Consider the following 25,080-nt stretch of genomic DNA (forward strand, 5'->3'; position numbering starts at 1 on the left):
TCAAGTTCAAAAATACAGGTTCGTAGACGCAAAATACGCTGCCATTGTCCTGTTGTTTTTCGCTTGCTTCTTCCTTTAGTAGTGGTGTCCCCGTGTGCAGGTGAGCGAGGACGGCTACTTCGTGCACTTCTACGCGCCTCCCGGCCTGCCGGCGCTGCCCAAACACGTCGTCTTCGTGCTCGACGTCAGCGGCTCCATGATCGGCCGCAAGATCGAGCAGCTCAAGACGGCCATGCACACCATCCTGGACGAGCTCAACGCCGGCGACGTCTTTTCCTTGATACCTTTCTCTTCTGAAGTGCAGGTAAGGGTCATTTATGAGTCTCTGACGGTACAAAATAGTATTGTCCGTCTATGACGGATGGCTGAAATGTTGTTTGAGTACGGTTTTAAATACTGTAACACAAATCGTTTCAGACGAATGGGGATAAATCATTTTCATAATGGATATCCCCCATTATTGTCTACATCTACATCTACATCTACATCCATACTCCGCAAGCCACCTGACGGTGTGTGGCGGAGGGTACCTTCAGTACCTCTATCGGTTCTCCCTTCTATTCCAGTCTCGTATTGTTCGTGGAAAGAAGGATTGTCGGTATGCCTCTGTGTGGGCTCTAATCTCTCTGATTTTATCCTCATGGTCTCTTCGCGAGATATACGTAGGAGGGAGCAATATACTGCTTGACTCTTCGGTGAAGGTATGTTCTCGAAACTTCAATAAAAGCCCGTACCGAGCTACTGAGCGTCTCTCCTGCAGAGTCTTCCACTGGAGTTTATCTATCATCTCCGTAACGCTTTCGCGATTACTAAATGATCCTGTAACGAAGCGCGCTGCTCTCCGTTGGATCTTCTCTGTCTCTTCTATCAACCCCATCTGGTACGGATCCCACACTGCTGAGCAGTATTCAAGCGGTGTGGGAACAAGCGTACTGTAACCTACTTCCTTTGTTTTCGGATTGCATTTCCTTAGGATTCTTCCAATGAATCTCAGTCTGGCATCTGCTTTAACGACGACCAACATTATATGATCATTCCATTTTAAATCACTCCTAATGCGTACTCCCAGATAATTTATGGTATTAACTGCTTCCAGTTGCTGACCTGCTATTTTGTAGCTAAATGATAAAGGATCTATCTTTCTGTATATTCGCAGCACATTACACTTGTCTACATTGAGATTCAATTGCCATTCCCTGCACCATGCGTCAATTCGCTGCAGATCCTCCTGCATTTCAGTACAATTTTCCATTGTTACAACCTCTCGGTACACCACAGCATCATCTGCAAAAAGCCTCAGTGAACTTCCGATGTCATCCACCAGGTCATTTATGTATATTGTGAATATCAACGGTCCTATGACACTCCCCTGCGGCACACCTGAAATCACTCTTACTTCGGAAGACTTCTCTCCATTGAGAATAACATGCTGCGTCCTGTTATCTAGGAACTCCTCAATCCAATCACACAATTGGTCGGATAGTCCACATGCTCTTACTTTGTTCATTAAACGACTGTGGGGAACTGTATCGAACGCCTTGCGGAAGTCAAGAAACACGGCATCTACCTGTGAACCCGTGTCTATGGCCTGAGTCTCGTGGACGAATAGCGCGTGCTGGGTTTCACACGACCGTATTTTTCGAAACCCATGCTGATTCCTACAGAGTAGATTTCTAGTCTCCAGAAAAGTCATTATACTCGAACACAATACGTGTTCCAAAATTCTACAACTGATCGGCGTTAGAGATATAGGTCTATAGTTCTGCACATCTGTTCGACGTCCCTTCTTGAAAACGGGGATGACCTGTGCCCTTTTCCAATCCTTTGGAACGCTACGCTCTTCTAGAGACCTACGGTATACCGCTGCAAGAAGGGGGGCAAGTTCCTTTGCGTACTCTGTGTAAAATTGAACTGGTATCCCATCAGGTCCAGAGGCCTTTCCTCTTTTGAGCGATTTTAATTGTTTCTCTATCCCTCTGTTGTTTATTTCGATATCTACCATTTTGTCATCTGTGCGACAATCTGGAGAAGGAACTACAGTGCAATCTTCCTCTGTGAAACAACTTTGGAAAAAGACATTTAGTATTTCGGCCTTTAGTCTGTCATCCTCTGTTTCAGTACCATGTTGGTCACAGAGTGTCTGGACATTTTGTTTTGATCCACCTACCGCTTTGACATAAGACCAAAATTTCTTAGGATTTTCTGCCAAGTCAGTACATAGAACTTTACTTTCGAATTCATTGAACGCCTCTCGCATAGCCCTCCTCACACTACATTTCGCTTCGCGTAATTTTTGTTTGTCTGCAAGGCTTTGACTATGTTTATGTTTGCTGTGAAGTTCCCTTTGCTTCCGCAGCAGTTTTCTAACTCGGTTGTTGTACCACGGTGGCTCTTTTCCATCTCTTACGATCTTGCTTGGCACATACTCATCTAACGCATAATGTACGACGGTTTTGAACTTTGTCCACTGATCCTCAACACTAGCTGTACTTGAGACAAAACTTTTGTGTTGAGCCAACAGGTACTCTGAAATCTGCTTTTTGTCACTTTTTCTAAACGGAAAAATCTTCCTACCCTTTTTGATATTCCTATTTACGGCTGAAATCATCGATGCCGTAACCGCTTTATGATCGCTGATTCCCTGTTCTGCGTTAACTTTTTCAAATACACTCCTGGAAATTGAAATAAGAACACCGTGGATTCATTGAGATGATGATGATGTTTGGTTTGTGGGGCGCTCAACTGCGTGGTCATCAGCGCCCGTACAATTATCCAATCTTTGCTCAGTCCAATTTCGCCACTTTCCTGGATGATGATGAAATGATGAGGACAACACAAACACCCAGTCATCTCGAGGCAGGTGAAAATCCCTGACCCCGCCAAGAATCGAACCCGGGACCCCGTGCTCGGGAAGCGACAACGCTACCGCGAGACCACCCGTGGATTCATTGTCCCAGGAAGGGGAAACTTTATTGACACATTCCTGGGGTCAGATACATCACATGATCACACTGACAGAACCACAGGCACATAGACACAGGCAACAGAGCATGCACAATGTCGGCACTAGTACAGTGTATATCCACCTTTCGCAGCAATGCAGGCTGCTATTCTCCCATGGAGACGATCGTAGAGATGCTGGATGTAGTCCTGTGGAACGGCTTGCCATGCCATTTCCACCTGGCGCCTCAGTTGGACCAGCGTTCGTGCTGGACGTGCAGACCACGTGAGACGACGCTTCATCCAGTCCCAAACATGCTCAATGGGGGACAGATCCGGAGATCTTGCTGGCCAGGGTAGTTGACTTACACCTTCTAGAGCACGTTGGGTGGCACGGGATACATGCGGACGTGCATTGTCCTGTTGGAACAGCAAGTTCCCTTGCCGGTCAGAGGAATGGTAGAACGATGGGTTCGATGACGGTTTGGATGTACCGTGCACTATTCAGTGTCCCCTCGACGATCACCAGTGGTGTACGGCCAGTGTAGGAGATCGCTCCCCACACCATGATGCCGGGTGTTGGCCCTGTGTGCCTCGGTCGTATGCAGTCCTGATTGTGGCGCTCACCTGCACGGCGCCAAACACGCATACGACCATCATTGGCACCAAGGCAGAAGCGACTCTCATCGCTGATGACGACACGTCTCCATTCGTCCCTCCATTCACGCCTGTCGCGACACCACTGGAGGCGGGCTGCACGATGTTGGGGCGTGAGCGGAAGACGGCCTAACGATGTGCGGGACCGTAGCCCAGCTTCATGGAGACGGTTGCGAATGGTCCTCGCCGATACCCCAGGAGCAACAGTGTCCCTAATTTGCTGGGAAGTGGCGGTGCGGTCCCCTACGGCACTGCGTAGGATCCTACGGTCTTGGCGTGCATCCGTGCGTCGCTGCGGTCCGGTCCCAGGTCGACGGGCACGTGCACCTTCCGCCGACCACTGGCGACAACATCGATGTACTGTGGAAACCTCACGCCCTACGTGTTGAGCAATTCGGCGGTACATCCACCCGGCCTCCCGCATGCCCACTATACGCCCTCGCTCAAAGTCCGTCAACTGCACATACGGTTCACGTCCACGCTGTCGCGACATGCTACCAGTGTTAAAGACTGCGATGGAGCTCCGTATGCGACGGCAAACTGGCTGACACTGACGGCGGTGGTGCACAAATGCTGCGCAGCTAGCGCCATTCGACAGCCAACACGGCGGTTCCTGGTGTGTCCGCTGTGCCGTGCGTGTGATCATTGCTTGTACAGCCCTCTCGCAGTGTCCGGAGCAAGTATGGTGGGTCTGACACACCGGTGTCAATGTGTTCTTTTTTCTATTTCCAGGAGTGTAGTTCGGGTCTGTTTGTCACCAGAAGGTCTAATATGTTATCCCCACGAGTCGGTTCTCTGTTTAACTGCTCAAGGTAGTTTTCAAATAAAGCACTTAAAAAATATCACAGGATTCTTTGTCCCTGCCACCCGTTATGAACGTTTGAGTCTCCCAGTCTATATCTGGCAAATTAAAATCTCCACACAGAACTATAACATGGTGGGGAAATCTACTCTAAATATTTTCCAAATTATCCTTCAGGTGCTCAGCCACAACAGTTGCTGAGCCAGGGGGCCTATAGAGACATCCAATTACCATGTCTGAGCCTGCTTTAACCGTGACCTTCACCCAAATCATTTCACATTTCGGATTTCCGTCAATTTCCCTCGATACTATTGCACTTCTTATCGCTATAAACACGCTTCCCCCTTCACTGTTCAGCCTGTCTCTGAGGTATAGATTCGAATCTGAGTTTAGGATTTCATTACTGTTTACGTCTGGTTTCAGCCACCTTTCTGTCCCTAGTACTATATGGGCGTTGTGACCGTTTATTAATGAGAGCAGTTCTGGGACCTTTCTATAGACGCTCCTGCAGTTTACTATTAGCACATTAATATTGTTATTCCCTGTTGCATTTTGCCTACTCCTACCTTGCCGCGTCTCAGGAGGAGTTTTGTCGGGCCTAGGGAGGGGATTCTCTAACCTAAAAAACCCCAATGTGCACTCCACACGTACTCCGCTACCCTTGTAGCCGCTTCCGGCGTGTAGTGCACGCCTGACCTATTCAGGGGGACCCTACATTTCTCCACCCGATAGCGGAGGTCGAGAAATTTGCACCCCAGATCTCCGCAGAATCTGTCTGAGCCTCTGGTTTAAGCCTTCCACTCGGCTCCAAACCAGAGGACCGCGATCGGTTCTGGGAACGATACTACAAATTGTTAGCTCTGATTCCACCCCGCGAGCGAGGCTTTCCGCCTTCACCAATTCCGCCAACCGCCTGTACGAATTGAGGATGACCTCTGAACCCAGACAGCAGGAGTCATTGGTGCCGACATGAGCAACAATTTGCAGTCGGGTGCACCCAGTGCTCTCTATCGCCGCCGGTAGGGACTCCTCCACATCTCGGATGAGGCCCCCCGGCAAGCAGACAGAGTGAACACTGGCCTTCTTCCCCGACCTTCCCGCTATTTTCCTAAGGGGCTCCATCACCCGCCTAACGTTGGAGTTCCCAATCACTAATAAACCCCTCCCCCCGTGTGCCTGCTCGGACCTTGCTGAAGGAGCAGCCACATGTCCACTCACAGGCAGAGCTGGCGCGGTCTTGCCGCAGTGGTAACACCGGTTCCCGTCCGATCACCGAAGTTAGGCGATGTCGCGCTTGGACGGGTGACCGTTCCGTCTGCCGAGCTGTGTTGGCAAGCGCAATGCACTCAGTCCTTGTGAGACCAATTGAGGAGCTATTCGCCTAAGAAGTGGCGACTCCGGCCACGAAAACTGACAACGGCTGGGAGAGCGGTGTGCTGACCACGTGACCCTCCATATCCGCATCCAGTGACGCCTTTGGGCTGAGGATAACACGGCGGCCGATTGGTACTCGTGGGCCTTCAAGGCTTGTTCGGACATAGTTTTATCCCCCATTAATATGTCTTCTAAGCTCTACCATAATCATTCACATTTACATTTCAGGTGGAAGCAAGCAGTACTTAACGCTGCTGTTATTGCAGTAAGAGTAATAAAACACTGCACAAAAAACCTTTTTTCATGCGTAGCACAACATTTACAAGTGTTGTCATTTACTGCAGTAGTCTATGTGATTTTGTGTGTTTGTGTTGTTCTACTTGTGATGGAGACTTATTTTCGATCCTGAAATGTGCTATGCTATCAATGAAAATACGTACCTGGCACAGTTCTATATTCTTTAAATAAAAAAGATGACTGCAAGAGAAAAGGTGCATAACAACACACACATGCAGGTGTCACATACAAAACTGCAGCAGGCATGAGGCCGACGGGGACTGGGAAACAACTTGGGGACAGGAACCTGTAAGTGGAACGATCTGTTGTGCTAACAGAACTAAGGGAAGCGGAGGATCTGAATATGAATGTAAATAGTAACACTACAACATGGCAATAAAGTCCTGAAACACGTCGTGCTATGGTTGAAAAAAAACATAACAGGTGCAGTGTTTCAGTATTTAAATTATAACACAGTTACTCGCTTTCGAAAAATGTTAATTATAATGAATAATACTAACTTAATACTACTACTTTGTGCATTAATTGATTTTAGACTTTGTTAATTCTTTTTAGGTCATTTCATTTCGCCATGCACCTCATTTTCATTTTATTACGTTTACTACATACGCCGAGCTCACATAATATATTTCCCTAACAGGTTTCTGTTTTTCAGGCACGAATTTCTTGCCGTAATCAGTCTGCACTTACATCCCTTTTTCATTTGCTATTGTCAGTTATTTTGCTGCCCAGATAGTATTTCTTTTTCTCTTTATTATCTTTTTAATACCTTATACAAGGTAGTCTGCCCAGATAGTATTTCGTTTTCTCTTTATTGTCATTTTAATACCTTATACAAGGTAGACCGGCAGCGGTAAAACTAGGCCGCTCTTCGGCCACAGATATTACAATTAGTACAGAGGAAGACATAGAAAATAAAAACAAAACGATGGACAAAAAACAGTAGACACACATAGGAAAATACATGGAGCCGTTCACAGTCGTTCCGAAATAAAAATAGGTTAGCACAGGTACATGAACATAAATGACAGAAACGACACACGTGAACGGTGGAGCACGGACGGTGAAACACTAAGGCACTAACACGATGGCACACAAAAAACCGATGGCGATATCTCCGGCGCGCCAATGTTGACTGTATGTGTACGAGTCCGAGGACCTTCAAAAGGGGAAAAGGTGGGTGAGGAGGGAGAGGGGATGGTGTAGATGCCAGTGCCAGAGGAGCGGGGAGGGGTAGGAAAGAAGGTAGGGGGGGTAGTGGAAGACCGGAGGGAGAGGAGGGAGGGAGAAAGAGAGAAGGGAGAGAGGGTGCCCTTGCGAAAAACACAGGGGGTGGAAGGGGAGGATCAAAGTTGGTAGGAGGGGTAGATGGAGGGGATGAGAGCATCATCAGGGAGAGGGAGTTGGCGGCCCACATAGTACAAGTCTCTCACAACTTATAGTGTCTCATTTTGTAATCTACTCTTTCAGCGTCACATGACTTCATTATTCTGCTTCTTTTACTTCTGTTGATGTTCATCTTTCAAACTTTTTTCAAGGCAATGTACAGAGTGATTATAATTAAAATTAAGTTTTCAAACCGCTGTATAAATAACACCACTGGTTAGAATGACGTCAAATTACAACGGAATATTATCGGAGAAGGGGAAAAACGTATGGCAGAAGAAAAATAAATGGCTACAAAATTTAGCAATAGATGGCTCTGTAAGCATCATAATTTAATAATTGTCGACTACAAATGACAAATGAATGATACAACAATGCATAAGGTGTATTTTGACATTAAACAAACTGTACTTCTCAGTGTGCATGGGTGTACAGGTGTGATACTGTTAGTTATGTAAGCCCATCCAGCACGGCAAGGTCATATCACATCAGATGGGAAAAATCTATTTTTAACTATCCTGAGGCTAATAACCTCACAAAAAACATCACTCACATCGGTTTTTAATTGACCTGAGACCAAAAACCGCATAAGAAGCATATATCAAAATCAAATACGATTATTAATATCTGTGTGACTGGCGGAAAACATGTTCAATACGCTGTCCACTGTTGAAGTCGAGAAACAGCATGTCCAATACTGATCTAAGTGTTTCTGGGGTTACGTTATGAATGTGTTTCGCAATGCGTGTCTTCAGTGCAGCTAAGTTTGCAATCGGAACACTGAACACGACATCTTTCAGATAGCCCCACAGCCAGAAGTCACACGGATTAAGATCAGGTGATCGGGACGGCCAGGCTGTAGGGAAAAGGCGGCTGATAATTCTATCATTTCCGAAACGGCGCTTCAGCAGCTGCTTAACTGGATTTTGCGAAGTGCGGAGGTGCGCCATCTTGCATAAAAATGATCACATCCACACATCACGCTGTTGGAGAGCTGGAATGACGTGGTTGCGCAAAAGACACTCATAGCGCTTACCAGTGATGGTACAGGTAACAGGACCGGAAGCACCTGTCTCTTCGAAATAAATGATGCCGTAAACCCGCACCACACATTGAACTTTTCAGGATGAAGTGGTACTGGTTTATTTGCGTGTGGATTTTCCGATGACCATATTCGACACTTCTGTGTATTGACGTATCCTCTCAGATGGAAGTGGGCTTCGTCTGTTCACAGAATCTTCGACGACCAATCATTTTCCACTTCCATGAGCTAGAAATTCTAAAGCAAAGGTTTCTCTTGCTTGGAGGTCAACAAGAAGCAACTCGTGCACATGGGTAATTTTGAACGGATATAAAAGATAGATGTTTCGTAAGATTTTAAGCATCGTGCTCGCGCTTGCGTCCAATGTTCGAGTAATTCTCCGTGCACTACACGTTGCACACCACCACTGGTCTGCTCCAGCATTTCTGTGGCCACTGCCTCCACTGACGTCGAATCAATTCGTTTCCTCCCTCTACCAGGTTGCACACCGAAAGAACCCGTTTTTTTGCGAATTTCCGAATCATTTTCTCCAGACCCACGGCAGTAATCGGACCAATGCTTTTTTTTCAAAACCTCCAGTGTCCGGAACTTCTGCAGAGGGACGTGTGCACAGTCAGCATTCTTGTAATTCAGCTTTACAAGCCTAGCGCGATCCTGCATTGTGATAGTCATGGCGAACGTCGTAGACACGAAAGGAGGAAAAGCCGTGTACCCGGTGTGTTTAAATCAACTTCAGTGGGTCGTGCGCATGACAGGTGTTTTCATTTACCTATTCTGAAACATTGACACAGCGCCATCTATTGCTCAATTTTCACACTATTTTTATTCTTCTACCACACGTTTTCCTCCTTCTCCGATAATATTCCGTTATAATTTGACATCATTCTGACCAGTGGTGTTATTTCTACAGCGTTTTGAAAGTTTAACTTTCATTATAATCACCCTGTATATGCTGTACTACTGATCATCCATATGCTTTGCTGTGTTCATATGAAGAGTGTTTTTGGCTTCGTGAATGAATTCTGTAGCATGCTGATGGTAGTGAGACTCGGATGGTGATGTTTGGCTGCAGGTGTGGCATCCAGACGTGCCACTGACGTTTGAGTCTGTGTGGGATGGGAACCTCAACCCCGAGTTCAACTCCAGTGCCATCGTCGAAGCCACACCTGAGAACATCGTCAAGGCCAAAGACAGCATTAACTCCTTTGAAGCGAACGGAGGTATGTTGTAGTCTCATCCAGGACTTCAAGTATGCAGTAATTAGAATACAAAAAAATTTGCTATTTCTGTGTTTTCTCTAGGAAATGATTCTTAACGCATATTATTGTACAAAAGAAAGCGTGGTGTGAGAGACAAATTATACAGTTGATCGTACTGCAGACATAACTGGAAATATTTATTGGTGGGACCAGATAAATCCTCTGTGCCGATAAAATGTTAAATCAGTATAGCAAAAGGTTCACTAATATATTTTTGACCCACAAGATGGAGGTAAAAGTGTCACGTCTCCTTAGCCAATAGTAAATGCCTTGTAGCAATCCAGTTGCTATCAGGATGACAATCTGATCCGACTAGTAGACTGAAACAGATGATGTCAGTCAAAGTAAAAAGAAAATAAGTCGTACAAAGGACACCAAACTCTGGGTTTCCACGGGAATAATAAAAATTCATCGATTCAATTAGATCATGCCAAGTCTGGTGCTTGTATTAACCTCCATTTCCAGTTAGCCAATACTTCCATTCTGTTGTGATACTTCTACCTACTAAGCATGAGGTCGCTCACTAAATAAAATTTCCATGTTTGTATAAGGGAAAACAATTTAAAACTTCCGTAGATTTCTGTACCATCAGACGAACTTTATCAGTCACTTAGTTTCATTCCCAATAACATATACACAACCCTTAAATTGTCATATCAGCCTCATAGGCCCCTTCACCACCCAGGGGTACCAACTGACCCCTCGACGTCATGAGTTTAATGAGCTCCACGAAAAATAGTCATATATCAAGGCATCTTAGCCAATCAGATGCAAAAGCACAACTGAACAGTTTCATTGACCACGTCTTGCTCGTGTTAATAACACCTTTAAAAAGTTTATTTCGCACAAGTGCTGGAATTCACCTGCTATGAAGTGAGAATCAGTCTCCTTTAAGCCAGCATAGTAGGCTCCATCTACAACCCATTCAGGAGGAGTATGAAAAGAATAACTCATCTTCTCCTGGTTGGACCAAGCCCCCTTCCCTACACACTACAAATAAGCCCCAGCATCCACAATCCCAAAGGATGTCGCCGTGTGTGGCCGCAGATGGTATATTGCCCATCGTCTGGTTTAGTGACGTTCTACCGATAAGCTTTATGTCACAATAGGTTTCCAGTTATGTTCTGTCTTTTAGCGTTGTTCTCCCCAGTCTGAAGACTGCCCTGAAGCCATTCTCCACGCTAGTCTACTCTGTGCAACTTTTTTCTTACCCGCATAACTACTGTATCTTATATCCATTTGAACCCAATTATTGTATTGAAGCGTTGGTTGTAATACTTCTCACTCATGGCCTCAGAGTATGACTATAGCCTTGTTAAATAGTTAATCAATTTGAAACTCCCGCCGTCTGGTGTGGCCGTGTGGTTTTAGGCGCTTCAGTATGGAACCGCGTGACCGCTACGGTCGCAGGTTCGAATCCTGCCCCGCGCATGGATGTGTGTGATGTCCTTAGGTTAGTTAGGTTTAATTAGTTCTAAGTTCTAGGCGACTGATGACATCAGAAGTTAAGTCGCATAGTGCTCAGAGCCATTTGAACCATTTTTTAAACATCCTGGCAGATTAAAACTGTTGTGTCTAGACAAGACAGTCTAGACACAGGGTGAGGTTACCGATAGGCACGCGTACACACACGCCGGCTGGCGTGAGTTCTGGAACAGGATACTTGATGAATGCTATAGAGAAAAATATGCAGCTCCTTGAATACTTAACTTTAATTCATCCTTGTGGTACATCGCTATTGACGATACAAATGAGTCTATCTCCAGATACGGTTAATTACAATCACTGTAAGGCTAATGGCACCTTGCTAGGTCGTAGCCATGGACTTAGCTGAAGGCTATTCTAACTAACTCTCGGCAAATGAGAGCAAGGCTTCGTCAGTGTAGTCGCTAGCAATGTCGTCCGTACAACTGGGGCGAGTGCTAGTCCGTCTTTCTAGACCTGCCATGTGGTGGCGCTAGGTCTGCAAGTACTGACAGTGGCGACACGCGGGTCCAACACGTACTAATGGACCGCGGCCGAATTTAAGCTACCACCTAGCAAGTGTGGTGTCTGGCGGTGACACCACAAAAACTGTGTGCCGGAGCGAGACTCGAACTCGGGACCTCTGCCTTTCGCAGGCAAGTACTCTACCCAGGCTGTGGTTAAGCCATGTCTCCGCAATATCCTTTCTTCCAGGAGTTCTAGTTCTGTAAGGTTCGCAGAAGAGCTTCTGTGAAGTTTGGAAGGTAGGAGACGAGGTACTGGTAGAACTGAAGGTGTGAGGACAGGTTGTGAGTCGCGCTTGGGTAGTTCAGATGGTAGAGCAGTTGCCCGCGAAAGTAAATGTCCCTAGTCACGGACCGGTACACAGTTTTAATCTGCCAGGAACTTTCATATCAGCGCACACTCCGCTGCAGAGTGAAAATCTCATTCACTTAATCGATTTTTCAACAAAATGTAGTACAGTGATTTGGTAGCCAAACGCTAACAACTTCACGTATGTTCGCGCTGCGTAGCCACGTACATGTTCAGTGCACTGAAGACGGCACTGCGCGTGTCGGATGCCGGTGCGCACAGCGGGGGAGGGGGCTCGGCGCCGGGGCGACGCCGGCACGCGCCCATGCTGCTGCTGCTGACGGACGGCGAGCCCAACGGCCAGGTCAGCTTCCCTGACGAGATCGTTCGCCGCATCACCGCGCGCAACGCTGAGTCGGGCGCGGCGATCTTCACGCTGGCCTTTGGCACCGGCGCCGACTACGGCTTCCTGCGACGCCTCGCACTGCGCAACAGCGGCGTCGGCCGCAGGATCTACGAGGCCGCCGACGCCCACCTGCAGCTGCGCAACTTCTACCGCCAGATCGCCTCGCCGCTGCTCGCCGACGTCACGTTCAACTACGACGGCCAGCAGGTAGGTGTGGGCAACGTTCAGTGCAAACCTCTCGCCAACAAAAACTTAGTTTATCGGCTTCCCATACCACGTGCTGCATCGAATATAACCGGCAATTTTCCTTATACACTCCTGGAAATTGAAATAAGAACACCGTGAATTCATTGTCCCAGGAAGGGGAAACTTTATTGACACATTCCTGGGGTCAGATACATCACATGATCACACTGACAGAACCACAGGCACATAGACACAGGCAACAGAGCATGCACAATGTCGGCACTAGTACAGTGTATATCCACCTTTCGCAGCAATGCAGGCTGCTATTCTCCCATGGAGACGATCGTAGAGATGCTGGATGTAGTCCTGTGGAACGGCTTGCCATCCCATTTCCACCTGGCGCCTCAGTTGGACCAGCGTTCGTGCTGGACGTGCAGACCGCGTGAGACGACGCTTCATCCAGTCCCAAACATGCTCAATGGGGGACAGATCCGGAGATCTTGTTGGCCAGGGTAGTTGACTTACACCTTCTAGAGCACGTTGGGTGGCACGGGATACATGCGAACGTGCATTGTCCTGTTGGAACAGCAAGTTCCCTTGCCGGTCTAGGAATGGTAGAACGATGGGTTCGATGACGGTTTGGATGTACCGTGCACTATTCAGTGTCCCCTCGCCCTCGCCGATCACCAGTGGTGTACGGCCAGTGTAGGAGATCGCTCCCCACACCATGATGCCGGGTGTTGGCCCTGTGTGCCTCGGTCGTATGCAGTCCTGATTGTGGCGCTCACCTGCACGGCGCCAAACACGCATACGACCATCATTGGCACCAAGGCAGAAGCGACTCTCATCGCTGAAGACGACACGTCTCCATTCGTCCCTCCATTCACGCCTGTCGCGACACCACTGGAGGCGGGCTGCACGATGTTGGGGCGTGAGCGGAAGACGGCCTAACGGTGTGCGGGACCGTAGCCCAGCTTCATGGAGACGGTTGCGAATGGTCCTCGCCGATACCCCAGGAGCAACAGTGTCCCTAATTTGCTGGGAAGTGGCGGTGCGGTCCCCTACGGCACTGCGTAGGATCCTACGGTCTTGGCGTGCATCCGTGCGTCGCTGCGGTCCGGTCCCAGGTCGACGGGCACGTGCACCTTCCGCCGACCACTGGCGACAACATCGATGTAATGTGGAGACCTCACGCCCCACGTGTTGAGCAATTCGGCGGTACGTCCACCCGGCCTCCCGCATGCCCACTATACGCCCTCGCTCAAAGTCCGTCAACTGCACATACGGTTCACGCCCACGCTGTCGCGGCATGCTACCAGTGTTAAAGACTGCGATGGAGCTCCGTATGCCACGGCAAACTGGCTGACACTGACGGCGGCGGTGCACAAATGCTGCGCAGCTAGCGCCATTCGACGGCCAACACCGCGGTTCCTGGTGTGTCCACTGTGCCGTGCATGTGATCATTGCTTGTACAGCCCTCTCGCAGTGTCCGGTTCAAGTATGGTGGGTCTGACACACCGGTGTCAATGTGTTCTTTTTTCCATTTCCAGGAGTGTAATTTGGCCACGAAAAATATTAGGGTATGGCTTTTCTATAATTTCGTGTCGTACAAACTTCTAACTTAGTGATAGTTCCCTAATCAGGAAATCGATCGTTGTTTAAGGGGCACCCAAATGAAAACGACACAGTTGGAAATAAGCATGTGAACCGTTTATCTTTCCAAAAGTAATCGTCACATCTGTTAACAATTTTATCCCACTGCGAGACACGATGGTCAATGCTTTGCCCATGGAACCATGACTGTACCAAGCTGTGCACTCCTTTGTCTGAAGCAAAGCGACAGACACCAACGTCTTTCTTCAGAGCTACAAAAATATGGAAATCCCATGGGCAAAGATCGGGACTGTATGGAGGATATGTAGCGACTTCCTACCGGATATTATGCAGCATAGTCTAAACAACCGCCGGCCGTGGTGGCCAAGCGGTTAAAGGCGCTGCAGTCTGGAACCGCGCGACCGCTACGGTCGCAGGTTCGAATCCTGCCTCGGGCATAGATGTGTGTGATGTCCTTAGATTAGTTAGGTTTAAGTAGTTCTAAGTTCTAGGGGACTGATGACCTTAGAAGTTGAGTCCCATAGTGCTCAGAGCCATTTGAACCATTTGAATCTAAACAACCTCGGCAACATGATGGCAGGCATTATTCGGCAACAAAATGATGTCATCCATAAACATTCCTGGGCGTTTGGACTACGCTGCAGAAGTTTCACAGGGAAGCCCTTTCACATACAGTCCCTGTATCTTCACTGGCAGTCTCATATTTTTGGAGTCTTGAAGAAAGACATTTGTGGTTGTCGATTTGCTGCAGACAAAAGAATGCATGTCTTACAGTCTTGGTTCCATAGACAACAGTAGGCGTTTTTATATGAGGGCATTGACCGTCTTGTCTCACAGTAGGATATATGCACTGAAGAGCCAAAGAAACTGGTACACTTGCCTAATATCGTGTAAATGTGCCGCAACACAACGTAGGATAGACTTGACTAATGTCTGAAATAGTGCTGCATGGAACTGATATAATGAATCCTGTAGGGCTGTCCATAAATCTATAAGAGTACGACGCGGGTGGAGGTCTCTTCTGAACAACATGTTGCAAGGAATCCAAGATATGCTCAATAATGTTCTGGTCTGGGGAGTTTTGTGGCCAGCGGAAGGGTTTAAACTCAGAAGAGTGTTGCTGGAGCCACTCTGTAGCAATTCTGGACGTGTGGGGTGTCGCATTGTCCTACTAGATTTGCCCACGTCCGTCGGAATACGCAATCAACATGAATACATGCAGGTGATCAGACAGGCTGCTTACGTACGTGTCGTCCATCAGAGTCGTATCTAGACGTATCGGGGGTCCCTTATCACTTCAACTGCACGCTCCCCACACCATTACAGAGCCTCCACCAGCTTGAACAGTTCCCTGCTGATGTGCAGGGTCCATGGATTCATGAAGTTGTCTCCATAGCTTTACACGTCCATCCGATCGATACAGTTTGAAACTAGACTCGTCCGACCAGGAAACATGTTACCAATCATCAACAGTCCAATGACAGGCCCAAGCGAGGCGTAAATATTTGTACCGTGCGGTCATTAAGGTACACGAGTGGGCCCTCGGCTCTAAAATCCCATATCGATGATGTTTCGTTGAATGGTTCGGACGTTGACACTTGTTGATGGCCCAGCAATGCGGTCTGCAGTAATTTGCGGAAGGGTTGCACTTCTTTGTCGTTTAATGATTCTCTTCAGACGTGTGTGTGTGTGTTGCGGCTTATGGGCGCTCAACATCGAGGTCATCAGCGCCTCTTCAGTCGTCGTTGGCCCGTTCTTGGAGGAACTTTTCCGGCCACAGCGATGTCGGAGATTTGATGTGTTACCGGAGTCCTGATATCCATGGCACATTTGCGAAATGGTCGTAGGGGAAAATCACCACTTTATCGCTACCTCGGACAGGCTGTGTCCCATCGCTCGTTCGCCGACTATAACACCACGTTCAAATTCACTTAAATCCTGATAACCTGGCATTGTAGCAGAAAAAACAGATCTAACAACTGCGCCGGCCGTTGTGGCCGAGCGGTTCTAGGCGCTACAGTCTGGAACCGCGTGACCGCTACGGTCACAGGTTCGAATCCTGCCTTGGGCATGGATGTGTGATGTCCTTAGATTAGTTAAGTAATTCTGAGTTCTAGGGGACTGATGCCTGAGATGTTAAGTCCCATAGTGCTCAGAGCCATTTGAACCATCTAACAACTGCGCCAGACACTTGTCGTCTTATATTGGTGTTTCTGACCGCAGCACCGTATTCTGCCTGTTTACATATTTCTCTATTTGAATACGCATGCCCATACCAGTTTCTTTGGCACTTTAATGCCTATTAATAGTTATCGTGATTACTTTTGAAATATAAGCGATTCATTTGCTTTTTTCCACCTGTCTCGTTTTAATTTGACTGTGTCTTAGATAAGAGGTAACGCTACCAACATTTGCTGATATGTCATTTATACAGGGATTATTGTCATGATCACAGTTTCGAAATTTTACATTAAAGGAAGAGTTGTTCCCTAACTAAAGGGGCCATACCAGGACGTTGGCAAGATAGATTTCTGCCAAGGACAGAGTAACACGGGGGACGTAATAACTGACCAAAAAATGAAACAAGAAAGAAGGACAGCTTTTAGATCGAACCACAAGAGCTACGAAAGGCTCCCTACATCCCTCCCCCATGCGTGCCAATATGCTCCCTACGAGAAGAATTCTTTCTTCTGGGATCTGATGCTGTCATTCTTAGTGATTTCGTTCGAGTCATATTACTAGGTAGTGGCCTTGATGGTGTAGGGGGTAGATCAGTAATCTGCCCTGGAGGTTCAGGTTCAGTTCTGGGTAAGGCAGCATATCCTCTCAGCCTGGGATGAAAGTGCGACTGATTTTCCACTCTACATCTTCTAGCGCTGTGTCGTGCGAAAAGCTGCACACTACTTGCAGTCAGGCTATAAAACAGTTCACAGGTTGAGTGCCATAGACTTTACTCTTAGTATCGCAAAGAAACGGCCACCACCGAACAACTTTCTGTCTGTACCATGATTTATGTGCCAACAGTGCACTTCGTTACTCAGCTGCTGCCTGTACAGTTCATTCATGTTCAGCAACAGAGTTCTTGCTGCTATTTCGATGTGGTATTTTAGGATCTCAAAAGCCGATGAGTGGATGCGGAAGCAAATATGCTGTTCGCCAGAAGACTTTCTATTTCTGCAGATTTTGTTGACTGATGACTGGAGCGAAATGTGACAGTAGAGGAAACCCGCTAGCAAAAGATTTGGAGAGGATATTAAATTACTTGCCCTTCTTGGTAGTATTTTTGGTGCTCACAAATTCCGTTTGCTGTGATCAGCTGTGTACATAAAAATGAATTCGAGAATAATGCATGTATGGCTTCTTAACAATATTATGGAAGCTGTTAGTCCTCGTGTCTTTAAATAGCTGTACTTCGTTCATCAAAGTTGAATCCATGTGTAAAGAAGTCTGTTCCATGCTATTGATCAAATAGCTGGTGGCTGGAGGCACCCTTTACATATGCATTAACTATTTTTTGTTGTATTAGCACGAATGAAACTCTAAATCATGCTAAAGCATCACTGTGATAAACGCTTAATCCATATAGTTCTTGTATCAAATCTCAATGGGCAGTTGGTTTCACTGTGGCAGTCGGTCGTGCTCGTCTGGGTTAATGTTCAGTAGCTGCCATAAACAATAAGATATACATTTCATTTTCAATTTTTTTTAGAAAGTTTGTACAATTTGTAATTTACAAAGATACATTGAATTCGTTATGTTTAGTATGTTTTATCATTACACTTCTTTCAAATAATAGCTTTCGAGAGTTTTTAATCTACATTAAACCTTATAACGAAATTTCAAAATTTGCTAGACCTGTGTAGACAAAATTGCTAACAGGACCGGCAAGTGATAGTGGAAGGAAGCACAGTGCTAAAAATCTGCCAATACTAGTCACTGAATGCTGGCCCCTATTTTGACTGGAAAAATAAAGTAACAATTGGAAACTAGGACGCCTGAAGGCATTTCGACTCAACATTAAAAAAAAAAAAAAAACCTTAACCATGACAGGCATTGTCAACAGAAGACATAATGAATTATAAGATAAACAAATGCAAAAGACCGATAGTGAGTCAGTGTCAGCTTAGTGGCAGTGACCGAAATGTCGAAGGTTAACAATCATATATACACCGTAAAAAACAGTAAATGTAGCATACGATGCTCGATATAAGCTTTATCATTTTCATGTGGTACGTTTCAATAACACTCACCAGAGAATTGTAAAGGAATGACAAATGTGTGTGAGAGAGCCGAAATTTCTTAGAGTCGGTTTCACTGAACCGTCTTAAAACATCAAAATAAGGGAATGGGTTTGCTAATAAATACACAGTCACGATTTTTAAATTTCCATTGTTTACTTATACGTGAGATTTTCACCCACCAACAAAATAATTTCCAATTCCTGTAAAGAATAAGAGAAACTAGTGAAATGTGATGTAAGCTTACACAGCCCGTATCTCGTGGTCGTGTGGTAGCGTTCTCGCTTCCCACGCCCGGGTTCCCGGGTTCGATTCCCGGCGGGGTCAGGGATTTTCTCTGCCTCGTGATGGCTGGGTGTTGTGTGCTGTCCTTAGGTTAGTTAGGTTTGAGTAGTTCTAAGTTCTAGGGGACTTATGACCTAAGATGTTGAGTCCCATAGTGCTCAGAGCCATTTGAACCATTTTTGTAAGCTTACAAAGTAGGGCAAGATAGAAACATACGGAAACGAGAGAATGGCGTTTAACATTTATAGACCGTAGGCTCTTTCGACGTTGGCGAACTTATGAATGAGATAGTTTAAGGTTTTGTTGGTTTGGAGCAAGAAGTTCCAACGCTGCCCATTGGGCTAAGGACGTCTGCGAATGCCAGTCAGCTTGCACACAGACTGGTGTAGGCAGTATAGGCTATCCTCAAGGTGGATTTATTGCAAGCGTTTTATGTATGCGTGAGCCTTGTGGTCACGCCACGTTGCTGCCAGTAGGCCAGGTGAAGTATGATGACTTATCAACGGCCTAGGGGCTTCAATACCTGCACGTTAGCTTTCGCTCACCCCTGTACGCATGCACCAGATGACACGGGCAGACAGCCAGGTTTCAAGTCTGGTGGACTGTACAATCTCTGTGTCTAGCAATGTAAATGACTTAATTTTGTGAATTTTATTGGATGGTGGATATTCAACAGTGCTGTATCAGCCATTTAGGTTTGAAAAATTTATAGAACGAGGTAACCTGGTTTAAAATGGAATGAAATATACTTTTACAACTGCCATACCAAAAAATGTAGTTACATAATATTTTTTTTGTTTTAGGGACTCTATGTGCGCATATCGAAACTCCTGCTACGCAAAACCGTAGCATGCAACCAGATGAACCAAAACAAAACGGCACAGCCCACTAATGAAACGGAGATTTTTTGCTTGATAAACCGTAAGCCACTCTCATAGGAAGTGGTGAGGAAGTCCTGATATACCTAATGGTTAGCATTGTACATTGTGTGTGGATTTCTAAGGGACCAAACTGCTGAGGTCATCGGTCCATAGATTTACACACTACTTATATTCACTTAAAGTAACTTATGCTAAGAACAACACACACACCCGTGCCCTAGAGAGGACTCGAAACTCCGGCGGGAGGGCCCGCGCAGTCAGTAACATGGCGCCTCTAACCGCGCGGCCACGCCGCGCTGCTAATGATTAGCAACGGCGAATATAATGCCCATGAAAAAGTTTTTAATGCTATCTGACTCGAGGAAATAGCCCTAGTCAAACAGAAAACATTTTCATGTAAATGTCCGCAACGTAATTATAGGAGCCTGTATATCTCAAGAGTAACACAAATACATAAGCAACTAACTTCGTGAAAGCAACAAGTGGCACTAACAACTGTTGGCATCTTGATTACAGCGACAGGCAGTGCACAGAAGCTATTTACCTAAGCATGTCTTCTTAATTTACAGTGAATATAATAATTAACTATTCGAGAAACCATTCAATAGAACTCCAGCATCTCTTGTAAATAAAATAACAATATTTCAGCGACACACGTAAGCAGCAGCGACCAGCAACAAGGTAGTGGACGTCGCCTTATCTTGCTCAGTAACTACTAATAAACTAGTACGCCCAGATTTTTGCTGAATTCTAGCATCTGCTCCCACACATGCCACACAATATGCAAACTTGATCATCAGAATGAGTTTTACCTCAGCCAATAGTTTGTCTGACCTCACATCAACAAAACAGTTGCCTTCTCTTTCAGAACATTTACGTAAAGCATGAGTACAGAGAAGGATTTGTCTTTGAAATAAACTATGTAACTCTTACTGTTAATAATCGGTTGTATAATTCTTCATATATCAAACATAAATTACAAGTTCATCGGAAGACTCCTATTCGTATTTCATTTCCTGTAGTCGCAAACGTAATCCGATACCAACCACAAAACAAACCATGAACTCCAAATCAGTTCTCATATAGAACAATCGTACTCAAAACTGAATGAAATTAGCTTAAAAATGATTCAGTTGTCAGTTTATTAATAATTTGCTATCTGTTTATCCCTACAATACTGTGATGATGATGTTTGGTTTGTGGAGCGCTCAACTGCGTGGTTATCAGCGCCCGTACAATTTCCCAATCTTTGCTCAGTCCAATTTCGCCACTTTCCTGGATGATGATGAAATGATGAGGACAACACAAACACCCAGTCATCTCGAGGCAGGTGAAAATCCCTGACCCCGCCGGGAATCGAACCCGGGACCCCGTTCTCGGGAAGCGAGAACGCTACCGCGAGACCACGAGCGGCGGACCCTACAATACTGTATCCAAATACTCTTCCAGTATAATACAAAATAACGACCTAACTCACCTCAAACTGTAGACCATGATTCAGCACAGCAAAATAAACAGCAATGAGCTTACTGGTAATCTTGCACGCTGTACAAACTGTTCAAAACCATGGATCTCAGCCACGCAGAAGTGATTTCATCAGAACAGCAAGCTTAATTAAAATAAACCTCCCATAGCAGGTACGTCTTAGCAGCTATCTGCCGACAGTAACGCAGCTAGAACCACATCCGGAAATGGAATACAACTTCCTTTCGAATATGCTATCACGTGGGAACCTATACTATCCAAGCTGATGGTCGACCGCTCAGCAGTGACTATGTTTCCGATAAGGTGGTTGGTCACAGTGTTTACGAAAGTAGCTAAATCGATACGTACTGAAGCTGGTTAAATTAACATCTCAGATATAGTTGTAAAATAAATATTATGGATCTTGAAAAAGGAAAACAGTTACTGAGACAATAAGAGAGCCAACTAAGAGGACATTCCAATAGATGAAAATACCGGAGTATTACAAACACTATGTGATCAGAAGTATCCGGACAGCGGGCTGAAAATGACTTACGAGTTCGTGGCGCCCTCCATTGGTAATGCTGGAGTTCAATATGGCGTTGGCCCACCCTTAGCCTTGATGACAGCTTCCATTCTTACAGGCATACGCTTAATCAGGCGCTGGAAGGTTTCTTGGGGAACGACAGCACATTCTTCATGGAGTGGTACACAGAGGAGGTGTATCGATGTTGGTCTGTGAGGCCTGGCACGAAGTCGCCGTTCCAAAACATCTCTGCAGGCCAGTCCATAACAGGGATGTTACTGTCGTGTAACCACTCCGCCACAGGCCGTGCATTATGAACAAGTGCTCGATCGTGTTGAAAGATGCAGACACCATCCCCGAATAGCTTTTGAACAGTGTAAAGCAAGAAGGTGCTTAAAACATCAAAGTAGGCCTGTGCTGTGATATTGCCACGCAAAACAAGGGGAGCGAGACCCCTCGATGAGAAACACGACCACACCATAACACCACCACCTCCTAATTTTACGGTTGTCACTACACACGCTGGCAGATCACGTTCACCGGCCATCGGATCGCCACATTGTGTATCGCGGTTCGTCACTCCACACAACGTTTTTCCACTGTTCAATCGTCCAAAGTTTACGCTCCTTACAACAAGCGAGGCGTCGTTTGGCATTTACCGGCGTTAAGTGTGGTTTATGAGCAGCCACTCTACCATGAAATCCAAGTTTTCTCACCTCCTGCCTAACTGTTATAGTGCTTGTAGTGGATCCTGATGCAGTTTGGAATTCCTGTGTGATGGTCTGGATAGATGTCTGCCTATTACACATCACGACCCTCTTCAAATGTCGGCGGTCTCTGTCAGTCAACAGACGATGTCGGCGTGTACGCTTTTGTGCTGTACGTGTCCCTTCACTTTTCCATTTCACTATCACATCTGAAACAGTGGACGTAGGGATGTTTAGGCGTGTGGAAATCTCGCGTACAGACGTATGACACAAGTGACAACCAATCACCTAACCATGTTCGAAGTCCGTGAGATCCGCAGAGCGCTCCACTCCGTTGTCTCACGATGCCTAAAGACTACTGCGGTCCCTGATATGGAGTACCTGGCAGTAGGTGACAGCACAATGCACCTAATATGAAAAACGTATGTTTTTCGGGGTGTCCGGATATTTTTGATCACATAATGTAGGTCTGCATTTAAAACTGTTAAAAACAGTGGATTTCTCAACAGGTGGACGAGGACTCCCTGACGACGTCGAGGTTCCCGACGCTGTTCGGCGGCGGGGAGCTGGTGGTGGCGGGCCGGCTGTCCTCCGGGACCAGAGAGCCGTGGTGTGCCGTGAGGAGCAGGGACGGTAACGCGGCAGACGCCGTACCGGCGCCAGCCGTGGTCAACGTCACGTCAGCAGAGCGGCTGTGGGCCTACCTGACGGTGCGGCAGCTGCTGGACCAGGACGCCGCAACGCCCAACGAGACTCTCCGAGCCAGGGCCAAGGACATCGCTCTCAGGGTAACACACCGATCAACATAAAATGTTTACACACCTGACTGGTACTGTCCAGTGATCCAACAAAAAGAGATGAATACCCGAACGGGGTGTTAATTGTAGCATTACTCGATCGTTCTTGGGGACGTGTCCGAAAGAACAGACACTACGCATTTATTAAACTGACTCGCCTCGATGATAAATGAATCCACCACCTTCAGTGAGTATGCACAATTACGTTCGAGCTCCTGCGAGAACCTAACAGTCCTGAAAAAAAGAAACCAAAGAAACATATTGTGTACGTTAATTCATAAAAATCTGCAACTGAAAATTTTAACATACTTCCCTACTGGCCTGGTGTCGCTCAGCGAAAGTTATCATTACGTAACATAAACACTGCAAGGTTGGTATCGTAACAAAGTAGCCATGGAATTCCAGGTGAAAGTTCCCCATAGCATAATACTGCCCTACCGGCGTGCGACCGTGCTGCGTACGTTTCCAACAGACATTCGTCTGAATGACGGGGTATCGAACACAACGATAAACATGAGTAACAAGAAAGGTGGTTTATCCGAGCAGGTAACACGTTCCCATTGATTCACAGTCCAATCTAGATGATCCCGCGCCGACTGTAATCGCAACTGACGATCTTTTGGTCAATATAGCAAAAAGTAGGGGGTTGTGCTCCTTGTCCAAGAATGAGTGCTGGACGGTGTGCTGAGAATCGCTTGTGCCGGCAACAGCACTGCTATTGTTTCCTGTCGTCGAGTCTGCCACACATCGCTGCCTATCTTGCTTTGCAGCGTAGGCACGCCTCCGACTTCGAGCTTGTGCGATGAGGCCTGGACTTGAAGACACTGTTGCCTCCTCAGAGTTTCACCATTTTCTTCCGGTTTCCTCAGATACACATGACAGTAGTACGCCAGCGGATTGTCGTTGATAGGCGCTGTGCCACAACAATCTGTCCGTTGCAAGAGTAGCTCCTTCATTTTCGGCTCATATCGTCAATATAACAAACCCCATTTGGTCTCTGCTCCAATCACATTCTTCATCTACCACATCAAGCGCCCTCAAACCGTCCAGGCAAAAACTAACTTCACGGTCAGTGTACAATAATCTCAAGTACAATAGTTCTGCATCTGAAATCTGATTCAATATATAACTGTACATGAATAAGAATCAGTTCTTTCATTTTATTTCCGTGACAATAACATAATAATGTCATCTGATAACGGAGTTGGACAAAATCGAACCTCCTGCTGTCACAAAGTCGCAGCGAACGTTTACATAATCAGTATCTCCGAGACTCGTCTTTAATTTACACGGGATGAACTTTGCTCGGCAGCAATCGCTCTCGGCTGAAATGAAAAATACGAGAAGAAATCGAAAAATCATTTCTCACGCCTTAAAGAGATTAATAAAAATGTAAATGTTCTTTGTTCTCTTTACCGACTGTTACTGAAGCGGGATAAATATGTGCCGTACTACACATTTTGACATTATAAAACATCCTTGTGTTTACACGTGAAAAATACGCAGGGGAGGAAGTAATGATTGTTGTTGTTGTTGTTTATGTGGTCTTCAGTCCTGAGACTGGTTTGATGCAGCTCTCCATGCTACTCTATCCTGTGCAAGCTTCTTCATCTCCCAGTACCTACTGCAACCTGCATCCTTCTGAATCTGCTTAGAGTATTCATCTCTTGGTCTCCCTATACGATTTTTACCCTCCACGCTGCCCTTCAATGCTAAATTTGTGATCCCCTGATGCCTCAGAACATGTCCTACCAACTGGTCCCTTCTTCTTGCCAAGTTGTGCCACAAACTCCTCTTCTCCCCAATTCTATTCAATACCTCCTCATTAGTTATGTGATCTACCCATCTAATCTTCAGCATTCTTCTGTAGCACCACATTTCGAAAGCTACTATTCTCTTCTTGTCCAAACAATTTATCGTCCATGTTTCACTTCCATACATG

General features: G+C 46.3%; 1 protein-coding gene across 1 annotated transcript in view; it reads left to right on the forward strand.

The window, feature by feature from the left end:
• Nucleotides 1-25,080, forward strand: part of LOC126170653 (inter-alpha-trypsin inhibitor heavy chain H4-like) — a 191,703-nt gene that overhangs the window by 75,034 nt on the left and 91,589 nt on the right. The window contains exons 7-10 of the mRNA XM_049920743.1: nt 101-304; nt 9,571-9,718; nt 12,256-12,647; nt 22,851-23,129. Coding sequence (XP_049776700.1) covers nt 101-304; nt 9,571-9,718; nt 12,256-12,647; nt 22,851-23,129 — 1,023 coding nt within the window. The remainder of the gene's footprint in view (nt 1-100; nt 305-9,570; nt 9,719-12,255; nt 12,648-22,850; nt 23,130-25,080) is intronic.

This window comes from Schistocerca cancellata, chromosome 1 (genome assembly GCF_023864275.1).
Source record: "Schistocerca cancellata isolate TAMUIC-IGC-003103 chromosome 1, iqSchCanc2.1, whole genome shotgun sequence".
In the NCBI taxonomy this organism is placed as follows: domain Eukaryota; kingdom Metazoa; phylum Arthropoda; class Insecta; order Orthoptera; family Acrididae; genus Schistocerca; species Schistocerca cancellata.